This window comes from Rhinoderma darwinii, chromosome 2, assembly GCF_050947455.1.
Source record: "Rhinoderma darwinii isolate aRhiDar2 chromosome 2, aRhiDar2.hap1, whole genome shotgun sequence".
In the NCBI taxonomy this organism is placed as follows: domain Eukaryota; kingdom Metazoa; phylum Chordata; class Amphibia; order Anura; family Rhinodermatidae; genus Rhinoderma; species Rhinoderma darwinii.
The window spans coordinates 429,477,802-429,497,968 of record NC_134688.1 but is presented as its reverse complement, the minus strand read 5'-3'; the positions used below and the strand labels follow the sequence as shown (position 1 = coordinate 429,497,968).

Genomic DNA, 20,167 nt, shown 5'->3' with positions numbered 1-20,167 from the left:
ATGGTGAGAAAAACCCTTGAACTTCCCCTGTTGCATTCTAAATACCACTGACCAGGGGCGTAACTAGGAAAGACTGGGCCCCATAGCAAACTTTTGATTGGGGCCCCCGCTCCCCTGGGTGTCACACAACCCCCCCTTGTAGATAGTGGCTTTTTTACAGCCCCCCTGTAGATAACACCATACAGCCCCCCCTGTAAATAACGCCATAAATCCCCCCTGTAGATAACGCCATACAGCCCCCCTGTAGATAGCGCCATACAGCCCCCCTGTAGATAGCGCCATACAGCCCCCTGTAGATAACGCCATACAGACCCCCTGTAGATAACGCCATATATCCCCCTGTAGAGAACGCCATACAGCCCCCCTGTAGATAACGCTATACAGCCCCCCCCTGTAGAGAACGCTATACAGCCCCCGCTGTAGATAACGTCATACAGCCCCCTGTAGATAACGCCATACATCCCCCCTGTAGATAACGCTATACAGGTCCCCCTGTAGATAACGCCATACAGCCCCCCCTGTAGGTAACGCCATACAGCCCCCCCTGTATGTAACGCCATACAGCCCCCCCTGTAGGTAACGCCATACAGCCCCCCTGTAGGTAACGCTATACAGCCCCCCCTGTAGATAGCGCCATACATCCTCCTGTAGGTAACGCTATATATCCCCCCTGTAGATAGCGCCATACATCTCCCTGTAGGTAACGCTATACAGCCCCCCTGTCGGTAACGCTATTCAGCCCCCTGTAGGTAACGCTATACAGCCCCCCCTGTAGGTAACGCCATACATCCCCCTGTAGGTAACGCTACACAACCCCCCTGTAGGTAACGCTATACAGCCCCCAGTAGGTAACGCCATGCAGTCCCCCCTGTAGGTAACGCCATACAGCCCTAAACCCCCCCCTGTAGGTAACACCATGAAACCCCCCAAAAAAAGCCGACCTATAGTGTGTCCTACAAAAGACATGTATCCCCTATCCACAGGATAGGGGATACATGTGTGATCGCTAGCACTGATAGGGAGAACGGGGGACCGAAAGTCCCCCGAAGTTCTCCATGGCTAACCTCTGACTTCCGGGGGCTGTGTCGGCAGCTCAATAAGAATGAAAGGAGCGCTGGTCACGCATGCGCACAAGCGCGACCGGCGCTCCTTTCATTTCTGCAGAGCTGCCGACACAGACCCCGGAAGTCCGAGGTTTCTCATGAAAACTTCAGGGGACTTTCGGTCCCCCGTTCTCCCTATCAGTGCCAGCGATCACACATGTATCCCCTATCCTGTGGATAGGGGATACATGTCTTTTGTAGGACACACTATAGGTCGGCTTTTTTTGGGGGGTTTCATGGCGTTACCTACAGGGGGGTTTAGGGCTGTATGGCGTTTGTTTAATGGCAGAGCGGGGAGATACCTCCCTGCTCTGCCATAGTGTTCAGTGGCGTCGCGCTGTAGTAGCCATAGCAGCTGCTAGCGGAGCCTCCGGCCATGGTGGGGGCCCGTGCCGGCGGGCGACATGGGCCCCCTCATGCTGCGGGCCCCGTAGCAGCCGCTACGGCTGGTACGGCGGTAGTTACGCCACTGCCACTGACCATGTTTAAACGTCATGTGAGTGTTGCTCTGGTTACATACAATAAATATGAACCACAGACTGATGAGTGACTCACAATGCTGCTCCACAGGAGCATGGAGATATAGCATAGTCGCCTGCCAGGTGTGCTGAATGAAAGTTATTTGCTGAGTTTACTCTTTGTAACTTTGTATTTACTTCTACTTCTGCTGATTTAAATAGATGTATAAAAAGTGACATGCATCATAGCAAATAAAGTAAACAGGTTATTAAGCAGAATACCTACCACCTTCTTCATCAATGTCATAAGCGTTATTATTGTTATTACGGTTTGTGTCTTCTTTATTGCCTTTCTGTGATTCCATTAATTCATCAGTAAAATATAAAGCTAAAAAATAAGTAATCAGAATTGTTAGCATGAATTTTTGTCAGTGACTATGGGTATAAAATTGAAGGCATATGGAGGTATAGTAGGACCCCATATAAGTCTATAGGTGCTGTATAAAACTTAGAAGTTGTATGAAGCAATTATATGCCCAAGTACATGAGGCTTAAATCCCCTATAATAAGGGCGGGTTCACACATAGCGGAATTTCACTTAAATTCCGCAGCGGCCAGTCCGCATCAATTTTCTGCACATTTTGTGCAGATCCGCTGCAGAATCTGCAACGCAGATTCTGTGCGGCATTGATGCGGACAGTTGCGGAGGAATTCCGCCATGTGTGGTCATGCCCTAATATGAAATGTAGGTACTAAACCTTTTCATATGCATTGACTGACTCATTGGGGCAGATTTACTACTGGGTCTGGGTCTAAATGCACTAAGTTTTGGCGCATATTGGTGCAAATTGGTGTAAACTGGCGTAGTTTTGATGTTTGCACCTCACTTTTGAAAAAGTGTTCTCAAAGGGGGTATGGCTTAACAGCAAAGGGCGTGGCTTTAAATTCATCAATATGCACCAAAAATGCATCCAAAAAACTGGCGCAAAATTTTTGCACAAAATAAACAAATGAAAAGTGGTATAAGAAAGAGAGAAGTGTCTTATAGTTCTTGTAAGATGTGCCAAAATTATCATGAAGCATGCACCACTATGATAAATTTGGTGCATCTAGTCTAGTTCTAAGGGCTAATTCACACGGCAGAATTTTGCAGGCGGGTGCCACCACAAAATCAGCCGCAGAACTTTTTCTGCTGTCGGCAGGAAGATTCCTCCTCCCATTGACTTCAATTTAACCGAAGAACGAGCAGGTCGCTTCTTTTTCCTGCTAGCTGTAAAAATCAGCTAGCAGGAAAAATAAGCGTTGACTCCTATTGAAATCTATGGAAGGTGTAATTTTGCGGCGGAATCCATGACAGATTCCGCCTGCCAAATTCCTATGTGTGAACAAAGCCTAAGTTGTCTAAATTTAAGACAGTATTAGTAAATCTGACACATCATAATTTTCAGGTACGTTTATATACAAATACCATTTTCAGTTTACATATGGAATTAATCTATATAGACAGCTGGGTAACTGTAGGCACGCTGCTCTTCTTATCTGAAATCTCTAAAGATTCTTTGGCTCATTGTTTGCACAATGCTTGTTCATGTGATTTGCATTCCGGAAAGTTTAGTCTTTATATCAGGCATTGTACATTAATTTGATGGAGGGGAAGTTAACTGTCCCACTAGATTATAGGGTATTATAGTTCAGATAAGCTGTTAGCAGAATTTCCGTCAACAAGTTTGTCAACAGCTTCCAATGATAAGGGGGACAATTAGGTAGAGGGGAAAACGAAACAAAAAGTCACAAAAAAGGGGAGATTTTTTATGTGATTTTCGCCAGTTTTCTGGTGAAAAAAGTTGCAAATATTGTCCATCCCTGATTTGTACAAAGATTTGCGCCTTTTATTCATTTTTACTTCGCTCTCTACACTTTTTTCTAACCTGGGCAGTGATCAGCTTGACAAATTTACTTGTAAATTATAGCCAAAATCTACATCAGCTGATAGCTGTCTTAGATTTCTGTTTGAGGCGCACGGACAGTCCATGATCTTACTCCATTGGGCTTTTGAAATGCCAGTTTTAGTAAATCTGGGTCAAAGCCTTTTTAAATGGAAGCTAGCCGAGCCTGGTCAGACATGTGTGGCAATACATGCCGGCCATTCAAATAAATATATAATGCATGGACAGACAGTTTCTTACAGAGAGGCTCCCTGCTCTACCTCATAAAGTGAGTTGCCGAATGGGGAACACCTTCTATGGCATCCATATGCCCTGATAGGGCACATGGACAGGAATTGTCTTCATGAGACAAGCCTTTTAAAATATAAAATTCTTTCTGCTGCTACTAGGGAAAGCTCACTCCATTTACATTTATTATTCAGTTCAAATAGAACTCTGCAGTGAATCGTACTACCCTTCAGTATTCTTCTTCGTTCCCTTGCTGCCACTGCTTGGGCCCCTGCTGCATTTTTCTGTACACACCACGTGAGTGAGACAGTTAGTCACAGCTCGCTGCAGGGATGTCACTATGGCTGATATGTCTGTAATTGGCTGGACTACTCACCTGACGCATCATCACGCATCAGTGTAAACAGATATGGCGGCTAACTCGAAAAGTGGCAGCAAGGAAATGCTGAAGAATTCTAAAGATTATTAGGAAGTTTCTTAGCATTTTTTCACTATGGAACCCCTTTAAATAAAATTATATTGTATGGACATTTTTTTGCCCTAGTCCACCACCATTAAGTCTTGGGGAGGCAAGGTAGGGACCCAGCGTGGGCCTCTACCTTGCTACACCCCACCTCTACCTTGCTACACCCCATGCCATGCCAGCTAGGAGCTGGCGTAGATTTCCATTAAAATTTATGACAGATCTGGCGTGAATTACAATACATTTGTCAGGCCGCTGCGGTCCGCCCCCATTCCCGAAGCCATCCCCCTTCCAAAAAAGTGTCAAATGCAAATTGTGTCTTTTGGGCCCTTTTGCACCTTTTCTACACCTGGTGAAGAAAGGTTAATAAATTAGCCCCAGTATGCTACACAAGTTGTAATACTATTTTCACAATAAATGCATTTATCAAGATGTTATTTGTTTTTTTTACGTCTCATTCACCTTTATTATGTAAGGCTCCATCTATAGCATTGTCGTTGTTGTTGTTGTTGTTATTGTTGTTGTTGTTTTTGTTATTCTTCTCCAAAAAATCAAACGCTGCATGTGATATAATGTGCTAGAATCAAACAAATCTGCAATACAACTACATTTAAGTCAAATTTGTAATCTCTTCTGACACACTTAGAGCCACGTTAGGTCTGTTCATATATGCATCAGAGGCTATGTCGCAATTTAGTCATATTTAACTCCTTAATGACCGGGCATGTTTGTACCTTAATGACCAAGCCAGATTTGTCAAATCTGGTATGTCTGACTTTATCAGGGAATAACTCTGTGAAAGTTTTGAATATCCAAGTAATTCTGACATTGTTTTTTCGTCAGATGTTGTACTTTATTTTAGTGGTAAAAGTAGACTGATACGATTTGCGGAAATTAATTAAAAAATAGAGAAATTGAAGACATTTTGTAAAAATTATCATTTTTCCCTATTTTTAACGGCAATATGTCACATATGTACATACATACTGCACAATTTTTTTAATTAAATATACATTTCCATCTCTTTACTCTATTTCGGCAGCACTTTTGAAAAAAAATTTTTTTTTTGAGCACTAAAATGTTGAATTTTCTCATTTTCACAAGGGATAAGGGCATGACCACACATGGCGGAATTCCTCCGCAACTGTCCGCATCGATGCCGCACAGAATCTGCGTTGCAGATTCTGCAGCGGATCTGCACAAAATGTGCAGTACATTGATGCGGACTAGCTGCTGCAGACTGCGGGAAAAGTGCTTCCCTTCTCCCTATCAGTGCAGGATAGAGAGAAGGGACAGCACTTTCCCTAGTGAAAGTAAACGATTTTCATACTTACCGGCCGTTGTCTTGGTGACGCGTCCCTCTTTCGGCATCCAGCCCGACCTCCCTGGATGACGCGCCAGTCCATGTGACCGCTGCAGCCTGTGCTTGGCCTGTGATTGGCTGCAGCCGTCACTTACACTGAAACGTCATCCTGGGAGGCCGGACTGGAGACAGACGAAGGGAGTTCTCGGTAAGTATGAACTTATATGTTTTTTTACAGATACATGTATATTGGGATCGGTAGTCACTGTCCCGGGTGCAGAAACAGTTACTGCCGATCGCTTAACTCTTTCAGCACCCTGGACAGTGACTATTTACAGACGTCTCCTAGCAACGCTCCCGTCATTACGGGAGCCCCATTGACTTCCTCAGTCTGGCTGTAGACCTAGAAATACCTAGGTCCAGCCAGAATGAAGAAATGTCAAGTTAAAAAAGCAAGACGCATCCGCAGCACACATGACATGTGCATGACAGCTGCGGACTTCATTGCGGAACTTAGAATCTCCATTGAAGTCAATGGAGAAATTCCGCCATGAGTCCGCCACTGCTCCGCAACAGACAGAGCATGCTGCGGACACCAAATTCCGCTCCGCAGCCTATGCTCCGCAGCGGAATTGTACGCATCGTGTAAACGAACACTGCTAAATTAAAGTGAAAGTCAATGGAGAAACGGCTCCGCTGCGGATTAACGCTGCGGAGTGTCCGCAGCGGAATTTAAGTGGAATTCCGCCATGTGTGAACCCGCCCTTAAGGAGGAAAAAAACAACCATTTTTTATAAAGCAATTTTTCCCCGAGTACGGAAATACCCCACATGTGGTCAAAAGTTTTTTCATTAGAAATGAATTAACCCTTTCAGGACTGATCCAGTTTTTGCTTTCTTATTTTAGATTTTCCCTCCCCGCTTTCCAAGAGCCATAACATTTTTATTTTTCCATCAATAGAGCGGTGTGAGGGCTTATTTCTTGCGGGAGGAGCTGCAGTTTTTATTGGTACCATTTTTTGGTACATAAAAATTGATTAAAAAGTTGTATTACATTTTTTTTTAGAGCAAAGGTGACAAAAAAAAACAAACTGCGATTTTGGCGGTTTCAATTATTAAATTTTTTTAAGGTGTGCACTGTGCAAATTAAATATTGGTATATTGTAATAGTTCGGACTTTTACGGACGTAGCGATACCAATTTTGTTCATTTTTTTACATTACTTTACAAGAAAAATGCGAAAAGGTGTTTTGTTTTTTTAACTTAAAAAAAAAAATTCTCACTACTAATAACTATAATTCTTCTACACATTTTATTAATCAATCCCCTTAGGGGACTTGATCCAGCGATCATTGGATCGCTGGTACAATACACTGAAATACTAATGTATTGCAGTATATTGTTATTCTTACAGGCTTCTGTAACAGAGCGATCGCTGTACCTGTCTGTTAGTACCGAGGGGGCCTGCTGTAATACACAGCTGACACCTGCAGCGTATGGAGCGGGCTCAGCACGTGAGCCGGCTCCATACATCAACCGCCGCACCATGACGGGCAATTAAGTCATAGTGCGCAAAGGGGTTAATGCGCAGCGGATGGTTCAAAGTGAAAATTGCAATTTTCCACTGATACGCCATTTTAGTGCATAATATGTTGTGCCCAGTGTGTGCCACAGAAGACAAATACCTCATAAAACTTTAAGCGGGTTCTCTCGGGTATGGCGACGCCGTATGTGTGGGCGCAAACTGCTGCTTGGGCACGCTGCAGGGCTCAGAAGGGAGGGACGCCATTTTGCTTTTGGAACGCAGATTTTGCTTGGTAGTTTTTCTGTTTTGGATTTCGCTGGTATTTCAGTTTATAATGTGGGGGCATATGTAATCTGTGCGTGTACATCAGGGTATGTGTAATCTGTGCGGGGTACATCAGGGCATAATAAGAGGGTATAATAATGGGGTAAATAAATAATATTTAATAGATATGTGGCCGGTGTCGTACTGATAAATGGCGCCCGATCTTATCCGCTTTTGGAACACTCTGCATATTTTGCATCGCCATATTTTGAAAGCCAGAACTTTTTTATTTTTTCACGACCGGAGCTGCGTGAGGGCTTATTTGTTGCGGGACAATCTGTCGTTTTCATTGGTACCATTTTGGGGTACATGCGATTTTTTTGTTTTATCACTTTTTGTTCAATTTTTTTGCAATCCTGAGTAAAAAACAGGAATTCTGACACCGTTTTTTAGGTTTTCTTTTTGCGACGCTCACCGTACCCTATAAATGACATTTTTACTTTATTCTGCGAGTTGGTACGGTTACGGCGATACCATATATATATAGGTTTGGTCCTTTTTTTTAGCGTTTGCACAATAAAATGACTTATTTATAAACAAAAAAAATTTCTGTGTGCCCATATTCTGAGAGCCATAATTTTTTTATTTTTTAGTCAAAAAAAGTTGTGTAAGAGCTTGTTTTTTGCGGGACAGATAGAAGTTTTTATTGGTACTATTTTTGGGAACATGCGACTTTTTGATCACTTTTTATTCTCTATTTTGGGAGCGGTGGTGACCAAAAAAATTGTGATTCTGTCGTCGTTTTTTATTGATTTTTTTTGGGGTGTTCATCGTGCGGGGAAAATAACATTACAGTTTTATAGTTGGGGTCGTTACGAACGAGGTGATACAAAATATGTGTACTTTTTTAACGTGTTCATTTTTTTTCTATAATAAAAGTCTTATTATAGGAAAAAAAGCATTTTGTGTTTATAGAACTTATAACTTTTATTTTTACACTTTTTTTTAAAACATTTTTATTACTTTTTTTTACTTTTTTTACTTGTCCCACTAGGGGACACTTAGACTTGCAGCTTTGATCGCTGCTAGAGTACATTACACTACACACGTAGTGTAATGTACTCTAACTGTCATTGTGACGTGACTGTCACACTGACAGGAAGCAGAGGAGGAACGGCCGGAGTCTGTTCCTCCGAGGCTTCCGTACATGGCAACCCGGAGGTCATTATCGGACCTCCGATTGCCGTGACAAGCATCGGTAGCCCCCACGATCACTTTGTGGGGGCTGCCGATGTGCTTCAAACCACTTAAATGCGGCGACGGCAATCCGTCGCCGCACTTAAGGGGTTAACTGCCGAAAGCAGCGGCGATGGTCCGCTGTCCGGCGAGACTGATGTCTCAGCTGTCTAGGACAGCTGTCAGCGCGGGTCTGTCACTTTGTGTTTACACAGAGTGACAGTTTGAAATGCGGACGAAAATGCACGTCCTGGTGCGGGAACTAGCAGCCGACCAGGACGTGCATTTTCGTCCTTGGTCGTGAAAGGGTTAAAGAAAAAATAGTTCTGCATGCTGTAATATTTTATTAATATCAAAGCGACCATGCCGGACCCCGACGGACCCCATTGCGAGTGAATGAGCTCCGTGGTACGACAGATCCAGCAGAGTGTTGTGGCTTCCGTTATATACGCAAGCCACAACGCAAGTGTGAACAGAGCCTTAGTAGTGTTATTTGTGCAGCACTGTTTCGTTGTAATCAATTTCACAACTGACAGGGGAATCTGAATTTGATAGAATAATGGTATGTTCACATGCAGTAGCAAAATACGTCTGAAATTACGGAGCTGTTTTTGCCTGAAAACAGCTCCTGATTTTCAGACGTTTTTTAACAACTCGCGTTTTCGCTGCGTATTTTACGGACGTTATTGGAGCTGTTTTTCAATAGAGTCAATGAAAAACGGCTCCAAAAACATCCCAAGAAGTGACATGCACTTCTTTGACGCGGGCGTCTTTTTACGTGCCGTCTTTTAACAGCGACGCCTAAAATTACACCTCGTGGGAACAGAACGTCTGAAAACCGTGCGTGTGAACATACCCTAAGTGTAACCTCCAGATTTGGAATACATTGTAGCAATAATTGGATTTTGCTATATACCTGCTGCCTAGCTGACCTCACCTTTTGTTGTCGAGCTGTTGAAACTTGATGAAAATAGTACGTTTTGTACACCATATTTAATGGAGTTTTCAAAACAATTAACATCTTTGAACAATCAACATGGGTCCAACCTCTGGGAACCTACCCCTACTGATCACTATAGCTCCCATAGACTTGTATGGAGAGGACCATGTACATGCACAGCCATCACTCCATATAATTGCTCCCCACTGCAGCCGTCAATAGGAGGAAGAACAAAGGGTCCCCTGTTCTAGCCTTTGGTGGGGATGTCAGCGGTTGGACCAAAGATTTATCACCTGTCCTATGTATAGGAGATACATATTAATAGTGGGAAAACCTCTAGAATGTGTCAATCCATGTTTTATATAATAGTCCTCTTGTATGAAAACTGCTTCAGAGAAATAGTGTTGGGGTCCCACAGCAATCAGTGGTCACAGTTCATTTTCTGCCCGCAGACTAGTTACTATAGGCAACATGATCTTTATAAAAAAAACATAGATTGTAAGCTCTTGCAGGTGGGGCCCTCACTCTTCTATCCTCTGAATTGTAAAGTGGTACGGAGTATGTTGGAGTAATATAAATAAATAAATATTGTTATTGTTATTACTAGTAGTATTTTTATTATATTAAAAATCTGCCTAATAACAATAATTCATATAAAATAATCCATACATACCGGTTTTTGCAAGATCAGCGTAAACTCGCTCCTTTAAAGACCCATTTTCATTGACACGCAGTGAGCAAACTCCATTTAATTCACTTGTAGTGGTTTTATGCTTCCGCCCCTTGAACTGCTGGCAAGTCTGTAAAAGAGTAAGGGTATGTGAAAAGTCTGCAGCGTATCCAACCCAGAAACCTCAGGGGAATCCGTCAGGATATACGTAACAAATTGCGCTTAGTTTGGTGCGTATATTCGGCTGTATTTTGTGCTACGGAAGTCAGCTGAGGGGAACAAAAAAAAACGACTTTACTCACTACTTCTGGCGCTCCAATGGCCACACATCCGTTTCCCCATCTGGTATGTGTACAGACTGCCTCCTGTAGCAGCGTTATATCAGATGTGTCTGCGGCAGGTTGTGATTGGACACAGACCAGCCGGGGGAGCAAAGACGCATTGCCATGGGAGTGCCAGGAAAGGTGAGAAAATTCTTTTGAATTTTTTTTATTTTGAAAATAATTTTTGCTTTTGGAACTACAGTAATTTGCAAAAATCGCAGCTAATTCCACAAGAGTTGGCATTTGTTGCAAAATTCTACTTCTCTATTAAACTGCACAAGCAGAGATGCAAGCAGAGACACAAGCAGAGACACAAGCAGCACTCGAAGTCAAACTGGATGGGAAAATTCTGCAACAAATGTGCTACAATTTCACAACATAAATTGACAAGATTTATAATCCGCACCGCAGGTTACTTTATGTACATATTACGAATATTTCCACAGTGTGTGGATGAGATTTGATATAATCTCATCCAGGTTGCTGCTACTGTACTGTGCACTGAAAATACGGCCAGAATTTCCACAGCGTATACACCTCGAGTGAGCATCCCCTAAGGTCATATTTTAAAGTGGCTGAAAATTGGAGACCTCAGATGCTCTATTCAGAGATTGGAGAATTCAAGGCACCAGGTTAATATAAAATTGTCATGAGGTACAGGCAAATCATGTTGTTCTATAGCAAACTTGGAAAATCTAATTTTTATGGACTTCACATTTTGTGTGGGGTGTTAAAACAAGAAAAGGCATTTACCTAACTGTAGCCACAGTCAGAAGCTGGAGTTTGTAGCATTGAAATGTTCCTTTACTGAAATTACCAATGAAAAATATGATAAAAAACCATGTTGCAAAAATGAGTACACCTCCCTAAAAGTTACAAAATACAACCTAATAAAATGTTTTCTGGTGCTAGTTAAAGGGGTTGTCCCAGAATCGACAATGTATGCCTTAAAGCAGCATTGTGGGAAACTGACCTAATCATTTCGACAATAACATTTTTCAAAACCATTTTGAAATAGTACACTGAACATATGCCACATATGTATACTGTTACATAATCTGCTATTAAATCCTGCACTGTATATATTCTTGCATATCCAATACTGCTGAGGCTGCGGTATCCTGGCGTATATTGGCCACACTCTGTTGGCATACATTTAGCTATGGGTTTGTTGGCTTATACATCGGGATATGTTCCAGAGGTGCGTTACAGATATGGTGTGCACTAAGCCTAACAACTGTTCTGGAATAGATATAAGCTCGGTGACTACTTGGAAATGTCGTATATATGTGCTGTATTTTTGTAAGATATCATTTTCTTTAGACTTTGATACATTTTTGGTACAACTTACACTAACCACTACTCAAGTTTGTGAGGTGTCATAAGCCCCCCAGAAAACGGTGTCATCCGTCTGATGTATATAGAGCGAGCCACTGGTGACAGTTTCAGTTCAACATCTGTAACACAATGATAAATCTGGCTGGCTGTGTTCATTTACATACACATGTTGATACTTCATAGACTATGGATATTGTGCTGTCCATTACTCCACCACTAACTAATCTTAAATAGTCATTATTCCTATCTTATGCAGGTATCCAAGAGATACAAAAAAAATAATTATGAGATAGTTAGTTATCTGTCCAGTGCAATTTTTACTAGATGGAAATAGTAATTTTGCTTAGAGGTTCTTCAAACATAAGGTGTTATACGGAGTTTGCCCACTAGGTGCCAGAGGAGATGCTGAGCTAGGGGATATACAGAAGTTTTTTATGACTCCGTATGGTCATGCAAAAAGCTGTCCCTCATCTGCACAGAATGAATGACAGCTCTGCAGAAAAGCTGTCAATCATAAGTGTGTGGGCCTAGGAAGCAGAAAAAACATGAACTTACATTTTTTCTAGTTTTGAATACAACGTAGGGGTGGAATGCAAGGCCTGGGATAGTGTAAGGCCAATGTGCAGGGTTGTCGCGGAAAGATGGAATGGATACCATAAGTTAAAGTTCTATTCCGGTCACAGCAAGTTGTCACCTATCCTTTTATATTTTTTGATGTTAGAAGGCTTATAAGTTTAGAAGCAATATTTCACATTTTTAAGAAAATTTCCAATTTTTTTTTTTCCAGAGGTAGATTTGAGTGACCTATACATTAGAACCCCCCATAAATCTCCCCATTTAAAAAGTTGCACCCCTCAAAGTACCAATAACAGCATTTAGGAAGTTTGGTAACCTTTTAGGTGTTTCACAGGAATTTAAGCAAAATGGAGGTGAAATGTAAAAATAAATTATTATTATTCGTTTTGCGGTTTTTCTACTTTAATCAGTTTCTTCTGTAACACAGCAATATGTGGCCATAGTGAACTATTAGGGTATGTTCACACGTGCACGTCCGTTACGGCGGAAATTACGGAGCTGTTTTCAGGAGAAAACAGCTCCTGAATTTCAGACGTAATGGCATGTGCAGGCGTTTTTCGCAGCGTCCATTACGGACGTAAATGGAGCTGTTTTTCTATTAAGTCAATGGAAAACGGCTCCAATTACGTCCCAAGAAGTGACATGCACTTCTTTGACGCGGGCATCTTTTTTACGCGCTGTCTTTTGACAGCGGTGTGTAAAAGAAATGACCGTCTGCACAGAACATCGTAAGACCCATTCAAATGAATGGGCAGATGTTTGCCGACGCTTTCAAGTAGTATTTTCGGCCGTAATTCCAGGCGTAAAACGCCTGAATTCTGTCCGTAAATAGTGAGTGTGAACATACCCTTAGACTCAAATAAAGGAGCACCTTGTGGATTTTGGTGCATTTTTATTAATATTTACGAGGCATCATTTCAGGTCTGGAGAAGCCTTGAGGTGCCAAAACATAAGAAACACCCCCAAAAAGACATCATTTTGAAAAACTACACCCCTTTAGAAATTAATCTAGGAGTGCATTTTAACCCCACAGGTGTTTTATAGAATTTATTAGAATTAAATAAAATAAAATAAAAATGTCGTTTTAGTTTAAAATTATGAATTTCCATAAGGAATATAGGAAAAAAATGTTTGTTTTTCAATTTCTCCCTAGTACGCTAATACCTCATATGTGGTCATAAACTGCTGTTTGGGTACACGGCAGGGCTGAAAAGGGAAGGAGTGCCATGTGGCTTTTAGACTGCAGACTTTGCTGCCCATTTTGGAAATAACACACTTCAATGTATTCACCTAGCGGTGTAGTGAGTATTTTGACTCGACAGTTGTTTTCCAAAAATGAGTGCGCAAAGAGAAAATAGTAATTTTACCACAGAGAAGTTAATAAATAATAAATTTAATAACTTATATATATGTGGTATGCTTTGAAGCAATCCTTTTTGCACAGGCCAGATTTTTTGGCCAGGTGTCACACTAAGAACTGGTGTCCTTTCCTATCCCATTTTTTTTAACACACTAAGCATTTCTTGGGACCTTTACTTCTTTGCCATTTGGATAATTTCACTTGGAAAGTGTTGCCCTGGTACAATACCGGCAGCCTTACTTCCAGCGGAGATGGTGACGTTTTGGGGAAGATATGCTTAAGTCCTCTCCTTCCTGGTTCCCAAATATTAGGGCCTTAATAACCACCCCTTGAAACCGAAGGAATGTTCACATCTGGCCTGCACATTGGTATAGCACGTAAGCTTTATACAATACCATCTGTACAATGTGCATAGCCAGCTTTTGTACCATGGGACATGTCTGAGCAATTAATTGGGATGTTGTACAAAATATTCGCACTCCAGTAGCCTTGGCTTCTTCACTAGCCTTATATGACGCACAAGGGCCCAAAACTTCATCATCTCCACTGTGTCTATGGGTCCACCTGTGGGGTCTAGCAAATTAATATGTGGAGATTTAGGTAAAAAAAACTGCTGGGCGTAAAAATTAATCTGGGCCATCATTTCGCATCATTGTTTTCCAAGATCCATAACTTTTGGATTTTTCCGTCAACTTAGCCATATCGGCCCATTTCGGGAGATATATAATATATTGAAAAATGTAGCATTTTTTTGGGGGGGGGAGCAAGAAAAGAAAATAGCAGTATTGTTTTGTGGGTTTTGTGTTTACATAATTTAACGTGCGGTTAACTGTATTCTGCGGGTCAGTATGACTACGGCGATATGAAAATTATATATTTTTTTATTTGTAATTATTTTTTCACAATAAAATCACTTTCAAAGAAATAACGTCTTTGTGTCTCCATAATTGTTTTATTTTTCTAGCAACGGAGCTGTGTGAGGGCTTGATGTTTACACGGTGAGCTGTAGTTTTTATTGGTATGATTATGGGTTACATGCCACTTTTTGATCACTTTTTATTCCATTTGTTTTGGAAAGCAAAGTGACCAAAAGAAGCCAATTATGGCATTGTTCATTTTATTTTTTTTACTGCATTTACCATGCGGTATAAATGACATGTAAACTTTATTCAACGATTCAATACAATTACAGTGATACCAAATTTATGTAGTTTTTTTATGTTTTTCTATTTTTTTAAAATCATGTTTTTGTATGACGCCAAATTCTGAGAGCCAAAACGATTACATTATTTTTCCGTCGTCAGATCTGTATAAAGGCTTGTTTTTTTGCAGGACAAGCTGTTGATTTTATTGGTACTTCTACTTTTTGATCGTTTTTATTTCATTTTTGGGAGACGAGGTGACCAAAAAACTGATGAAGACAGATGCACTTCAGTTCGGGTCCCATAGAAATGAACAAGATCTGTCAATTAATCCATAATGATCAACAAAAATCATACCTGAGGAATTGACAGACTGACCTCATAATAATACAGTGATTGTAGAAACTTACCAAAAAGCCGTCTGAATTTCTGGCTTGAGCAACAATCGGATATGGGACGGCTTTACGTACTTGGCCTTCTCCTAGAAAGGATGTAAAATCTATGTAATTAGCAATACATTTTGGCACTTAACAAAAAAGAATACTATTATTACCACCTCTATTACAGACCCTTTATGATAGTCAGGACAAAACTCCCCAAAGATTTGTCATATCCAAATGAGTGTTTTCAAACTTTATATGGCATCAGATGTCTCCCAGCAGAAATTATATATATATATACTGTAAGAAAGTGACTGGAACGGTGGTAGATGGTGTCTATATTCCACCAAAGGTTTCTCTTCTATACACTGTGAGGGGCTCCAAGTATCATACAAAGCAGGAGGAAAAACACATTGCTAGTTTTTGTCCATGTTGTGTGTAATGTATGGAACTTGGAGCTTGGAGGTTGTAATGTCCGTGGCTGCGGGCTGTCAGCTCCGTTCCCCTCCTGACAGCCGCAGCCATGAGTGGGCAAGCGCTGGCCAAAGCCTCCTCTTCAGGAGACGCCAGCGCTTGCGTCCACTCACCTCAGCCGGATCCCGTAGGGACGAACTTTGAACCGTGAATACCCTGGACTATAAGAGGGGTCCAGCCGCCTGCTTCATTGCCCGAGTATTGTTGTGTTCCCTAGTTTGTCTATGTGATGGCCTCCTAGTGTGTTACCTGTTCCTGTACCTGTTCCAGTTCCTGTTCCTGTACCAGTTCCTGTTTCTGCTCCTAGCATTCCATTCCTTCCTGGTCGAGCATTGTGTTGTGCCAAAGTCGGGCCGTGCTGTATCCACGTCTGACCTCTTCACCACGCCTGACGTCTGCCTACTGCCTAGTCCGAGCCGAGCCTGCCCTGCTGCTGTCTGAGCTGCCACAGGTACCTATACAAACTATAGACTTTCACCTGCTCCCTGTTGGCCAGCTGCCTTACCGCCAAGGCGGTACGGCCCAGTGGGTCCACAGAACTTTCGTGACCAGTGGCGAATTAAGAAGACCATGGGCCCTGGGCTGTTACCCAAACTTGGGCCCCCCCTTCTCCACCGCCACCCTGCTGCACCGTAACTATTGGTAACACTACCTTTTTGCACAAGCATTAACAAATGGGTGTTACGATTCCCCTTTCACAGGGCTGTGTCCCTACATACTGACAGTATCACACTGTGCAGGGACACATCCTCCTGACAAGGGGAATGGTAACACCAATTTTTCTATCAGTCCTGGACTGCACAAAGACGTTATGTGGAATACAAGGATTTCCTATAATAAACATGTCAGGAGAAGGGACAGATTCCCTACAAATCCAGTGACTCACAGGTGACGACGTCTCAGATGCTAGTAGTTTTTTTTCCTCTTTTCTTCTCCATCCGGTCCAGAGCTCATGACGACTTCTTCTGGCCATGACCCATTTCTGCAGCTCTTAAATATAATATCACCTGCACTGCGCCCCTGACTATAATTGTGTCACATACTGTAAAGTAAAGCACCACATACACAGTGCCCCCTGTAGATAGAGCCAACCGCCTATGTAGACTGCGCCACACACACACTCCCTGTAGATAGCACCACACACACACACACACACACACACCTGTAGATAGCGCCACACACACAACCCCCTGTAGAGAGCGCCACACACACAACCCCCTGTAGAGAGCGTCACACAGCCCCCTATAGATAGCATCACACAGCCCCCTATAGATAGCATCACCCAGCCCCTTATAGATAGAGACACATAGCACCCCCACTTGTATATGGTGCCACACAGCACACCCTTCCTTATATATAGTGCCACACAGCGCTCCCCCCCCCTTGACTATAGTGCTACACAGCTTCGCTACAGTGCAGCCCTGGGATGACATTTTATCCTATATGACTGCTGCAGTCTGTGATTGGCTGCAGCGGTCACATGGGGTGAAACGTCATCCCAGGAGGCCGGACTGAGCGAAGAAACTGAATTCTGGGCAAGTATAAGATTAGTATTTTTCTAAATTGCGTTTTTACATAACATCTGTTATTTGTTGCGCGTTTTACCGCCCCATTGAATTAAATGGGGAAAACCCAAAACAAATGAGCAGCGTTTACGCAAATACAATTGAGATGCTGCGGAATAAAAAACCGCACCGCAGGTCAATTTCTGAGCGTTTTTTACCCACTTATCATTTCCGCAGCGTGTGGAGGAGAATTGTGCACATCTAATCTACTCTGCTGCTACTGTATTAGGGCTTGTCCACACTTAACGGAATTGCTACGTATTTTTCACCCGGAAAATACGCAGAATACAGTAGCAGCAAAGTGAGTGAGATTTACCAAATCTCATCCAGACGCTATGTAAAATTTCCGACCAGACATTTTGTCCTGCTGCAGAAAGTGGACAGAATTGCTGCGTTTTTTCAGAGATGTCACCATCTCCCAACATTGAGAAAAACGCAGCAAAATACGCACCATTTTCTGCAGCAAAAATGCAGGAAATGGTGCTTTTTTTCTGCAGCAGAATTTCTGCTAGTTTCTGCAGAAATATATATATATATATATATATATATATATATATATATATATATATATATATATATATATACATATATACACACATACACACACTATACATATGTATATATATATATATATATATATACATACATACACACTATATACACACACACACACACACACACACTATATACATACATACACATGTACACGTCGCAGACACACATGGGAATGCACATTATACACATATAAAGTACACATTGTAAACACACATGAATATGCACATTATACACATATAAAGTACACATAGTAAACACACATGAATATGCACATTATACACATATAAAGTACACATTGTAAACACACATGAATATGCACATTATACACATATAAAGTACACATTGTAAACACACATGAATATGCACATTATACACATATAAAGTACACATTGTAAACACACATGCACTTACTTTTTATGTTGTGAAGGGCGTTCAGCAGGTTGATGTGGTGTGAGTCTTCACTGCAGCTCTTCTCCTGTTCACAGCCTGACACAGAGCCCACCGACAGTATCCTCTCCCCCATGTCCCGACTGCTAGCAGCAGGAGGAGAACTGTGTAGAGCAGGGAAGGGGGGCTGGAGGGGGAGTTTCAGCACAGACCACGGCTGCTACTTAGCTACAGAAGCTCCCCTCGCCTCATGACAGGTGCGGTCCTGGCACCGGGGCTTCCTCCGGTGCTAGTGACGCCACCAGGCATGAGGGGGTTTGGGCAGCCATGGGCCCCCTGGGAGCCTTGGGCCCCGGGCGGCCGCCCAAACCGCCCTAATGATGATCCGCCACTGTTCGTGACAGAGGTGTTGTAGTGTCCTGGGTGGGATGAAGCCTCCATTCCCAATCCAGCACCTATTTTCCTCTGCATTGGCCTCATTCATAAATGCAGCTGTACTGAGGCCTATTTAACCCCGCACTGCACTGTGTAAGGTCTCTCTGTGCGGAGCAGGGTTGCTGCTCACAAACTGCATACAAACTGAAGGTACAGGTTGATGCTATGTTGTCTGTAAGATAGAAAGGGAACTTTATACTGTTTAGCAGGGGCATAGCTAAAGGCTCATGGGCCCCGATACAAAGATTCTTCTTGTGCCCCCCCCATAACTTCTCATGGCCGATGGCCCGCAGCTTTCAGCTGCATCGCTGGGTCTCCTAAGTGACCCAACAATGCAGCACTAGCAGCCAGGGGCGTCACTAAGGTTTTAAAAAATCAGGGGAAAAAGCCCCAATACATATATCCCCCCCCAAAAAAAAATGTGTGCATGTATGTATATGTGTATATAGGAGACAGCATATCTATAGCAATACGACCCTATAGCTATGGATAGGATTAGATTCAGTGGCTCAGTATACAGTAGCACACATGATAGGCTTAGATATATGGCCCAGCTCGCTGACATTGTGGCTCCAGCGCTGGACCCAGGAAAGGTAAGCATAAAAATTGTTTTGCTTTTTTATGTGTTTATTTGTGTTTTTTTAGTTCAGTTGTTGGACTACTTCGGATTTGAGGACTACTTCGATAACAGCGTTTATTTTATTCTCAATAAAATGGTTAATGAGGGTTTTGTGGGATTTTCATTTCAATAAAATTTTTCTATGTCTTTGTATTTTTTTTAAACTTTATTACTACCGCCTTCGTAATAGATGCTGGCCGATTGACAACGTCCATTACTAAGGTTGGCTTAGTGTTAGACATGAAGAGGCTAACACTAACCCCATTATTACCCCGATACCCACCGCCACCAGGGGTACCGGGAAGAGCCAGGTACGATCCAGTACCCAACCATCTGTAGTGACAGAGGGGCACTGGTGCAGCCGCAGGTTATTATTAGGCTGGTAAAGCCCAAAAACGGAGGCCATTACCACCTTGGTAATGCTAGCCTGCTGCTGTGCTGTATCTGGCTGGTTAACAAAGTGGGGGAACCCCACATCATTCTTTCCAATTATTTATTTATTTCTGTATTTTTAAAATTGACATGGGGTCCGCCCCATTTTTCAAAACCAGCCAGATACAACACAGCAGCAGGCAGCATTACCAGGGTGGGAAGAGCCACTGTTTTTTAGTCTTTCCCAGCCTAATAATACCAGCCTGCAGCCGCCCCAGTGCCTGACCATCACTACAGATGGATGGGTACTGGATCGTACCTGGCTCTTCCCGGCACTCCTGGTGACGGTGGGTACCAGCGTAATAATGGGGGTTAGTGTTATCCTTCTCACCGGCTAACACTAAGCCCTGCCTTAGTAATGGACGCTGTCAGTCAGCGGCCATTACTAAGACGGTAGTGATAAAGTTTAAAAAATATACAAAGACATAGAAAAAATTGTTTTATTG

At 42.4% G+C, this 20,167-nt stretch overlaps 1 protein-coding gene across 1 annotated transcript in view; it reads right to left on the bottom strand.

Annotated features, from left to right (window-relative positions):
* ITGAE (integrin subunit alpha E) overlaps nucleotides 1–20,167 on the bottom strand; it is a 116,879-nt gene that overhangs the window by 70,357 nt on the left and 26,355 nt on the right. Inside the window, exons 4-7 of the mRNA XM_075850871.1 lie at nucleotides 15,285–15,355; nucleotides 10,139–10,265; nucleotides 4,661–4,756; nucleotides 1,848–1,949 (exon numbers count right to left, since the gene is read on the bottom strand). Coding sequence (XP_075706986.1) covers nucleotides 1,848–1,949; nucleotides 4,661–4,756; nucleotides 10,139–10,265; nucleotides 15,285–15,355 — 396 coding nt within the window. The remainder of the gene's footprint in view (nucleotides 1–1,847; nucleotides 1,950–4,660; nucleotides 4,757–10,138; nucleotides 10,266–15,284; nucleotides 15,356–20,167) is intronic.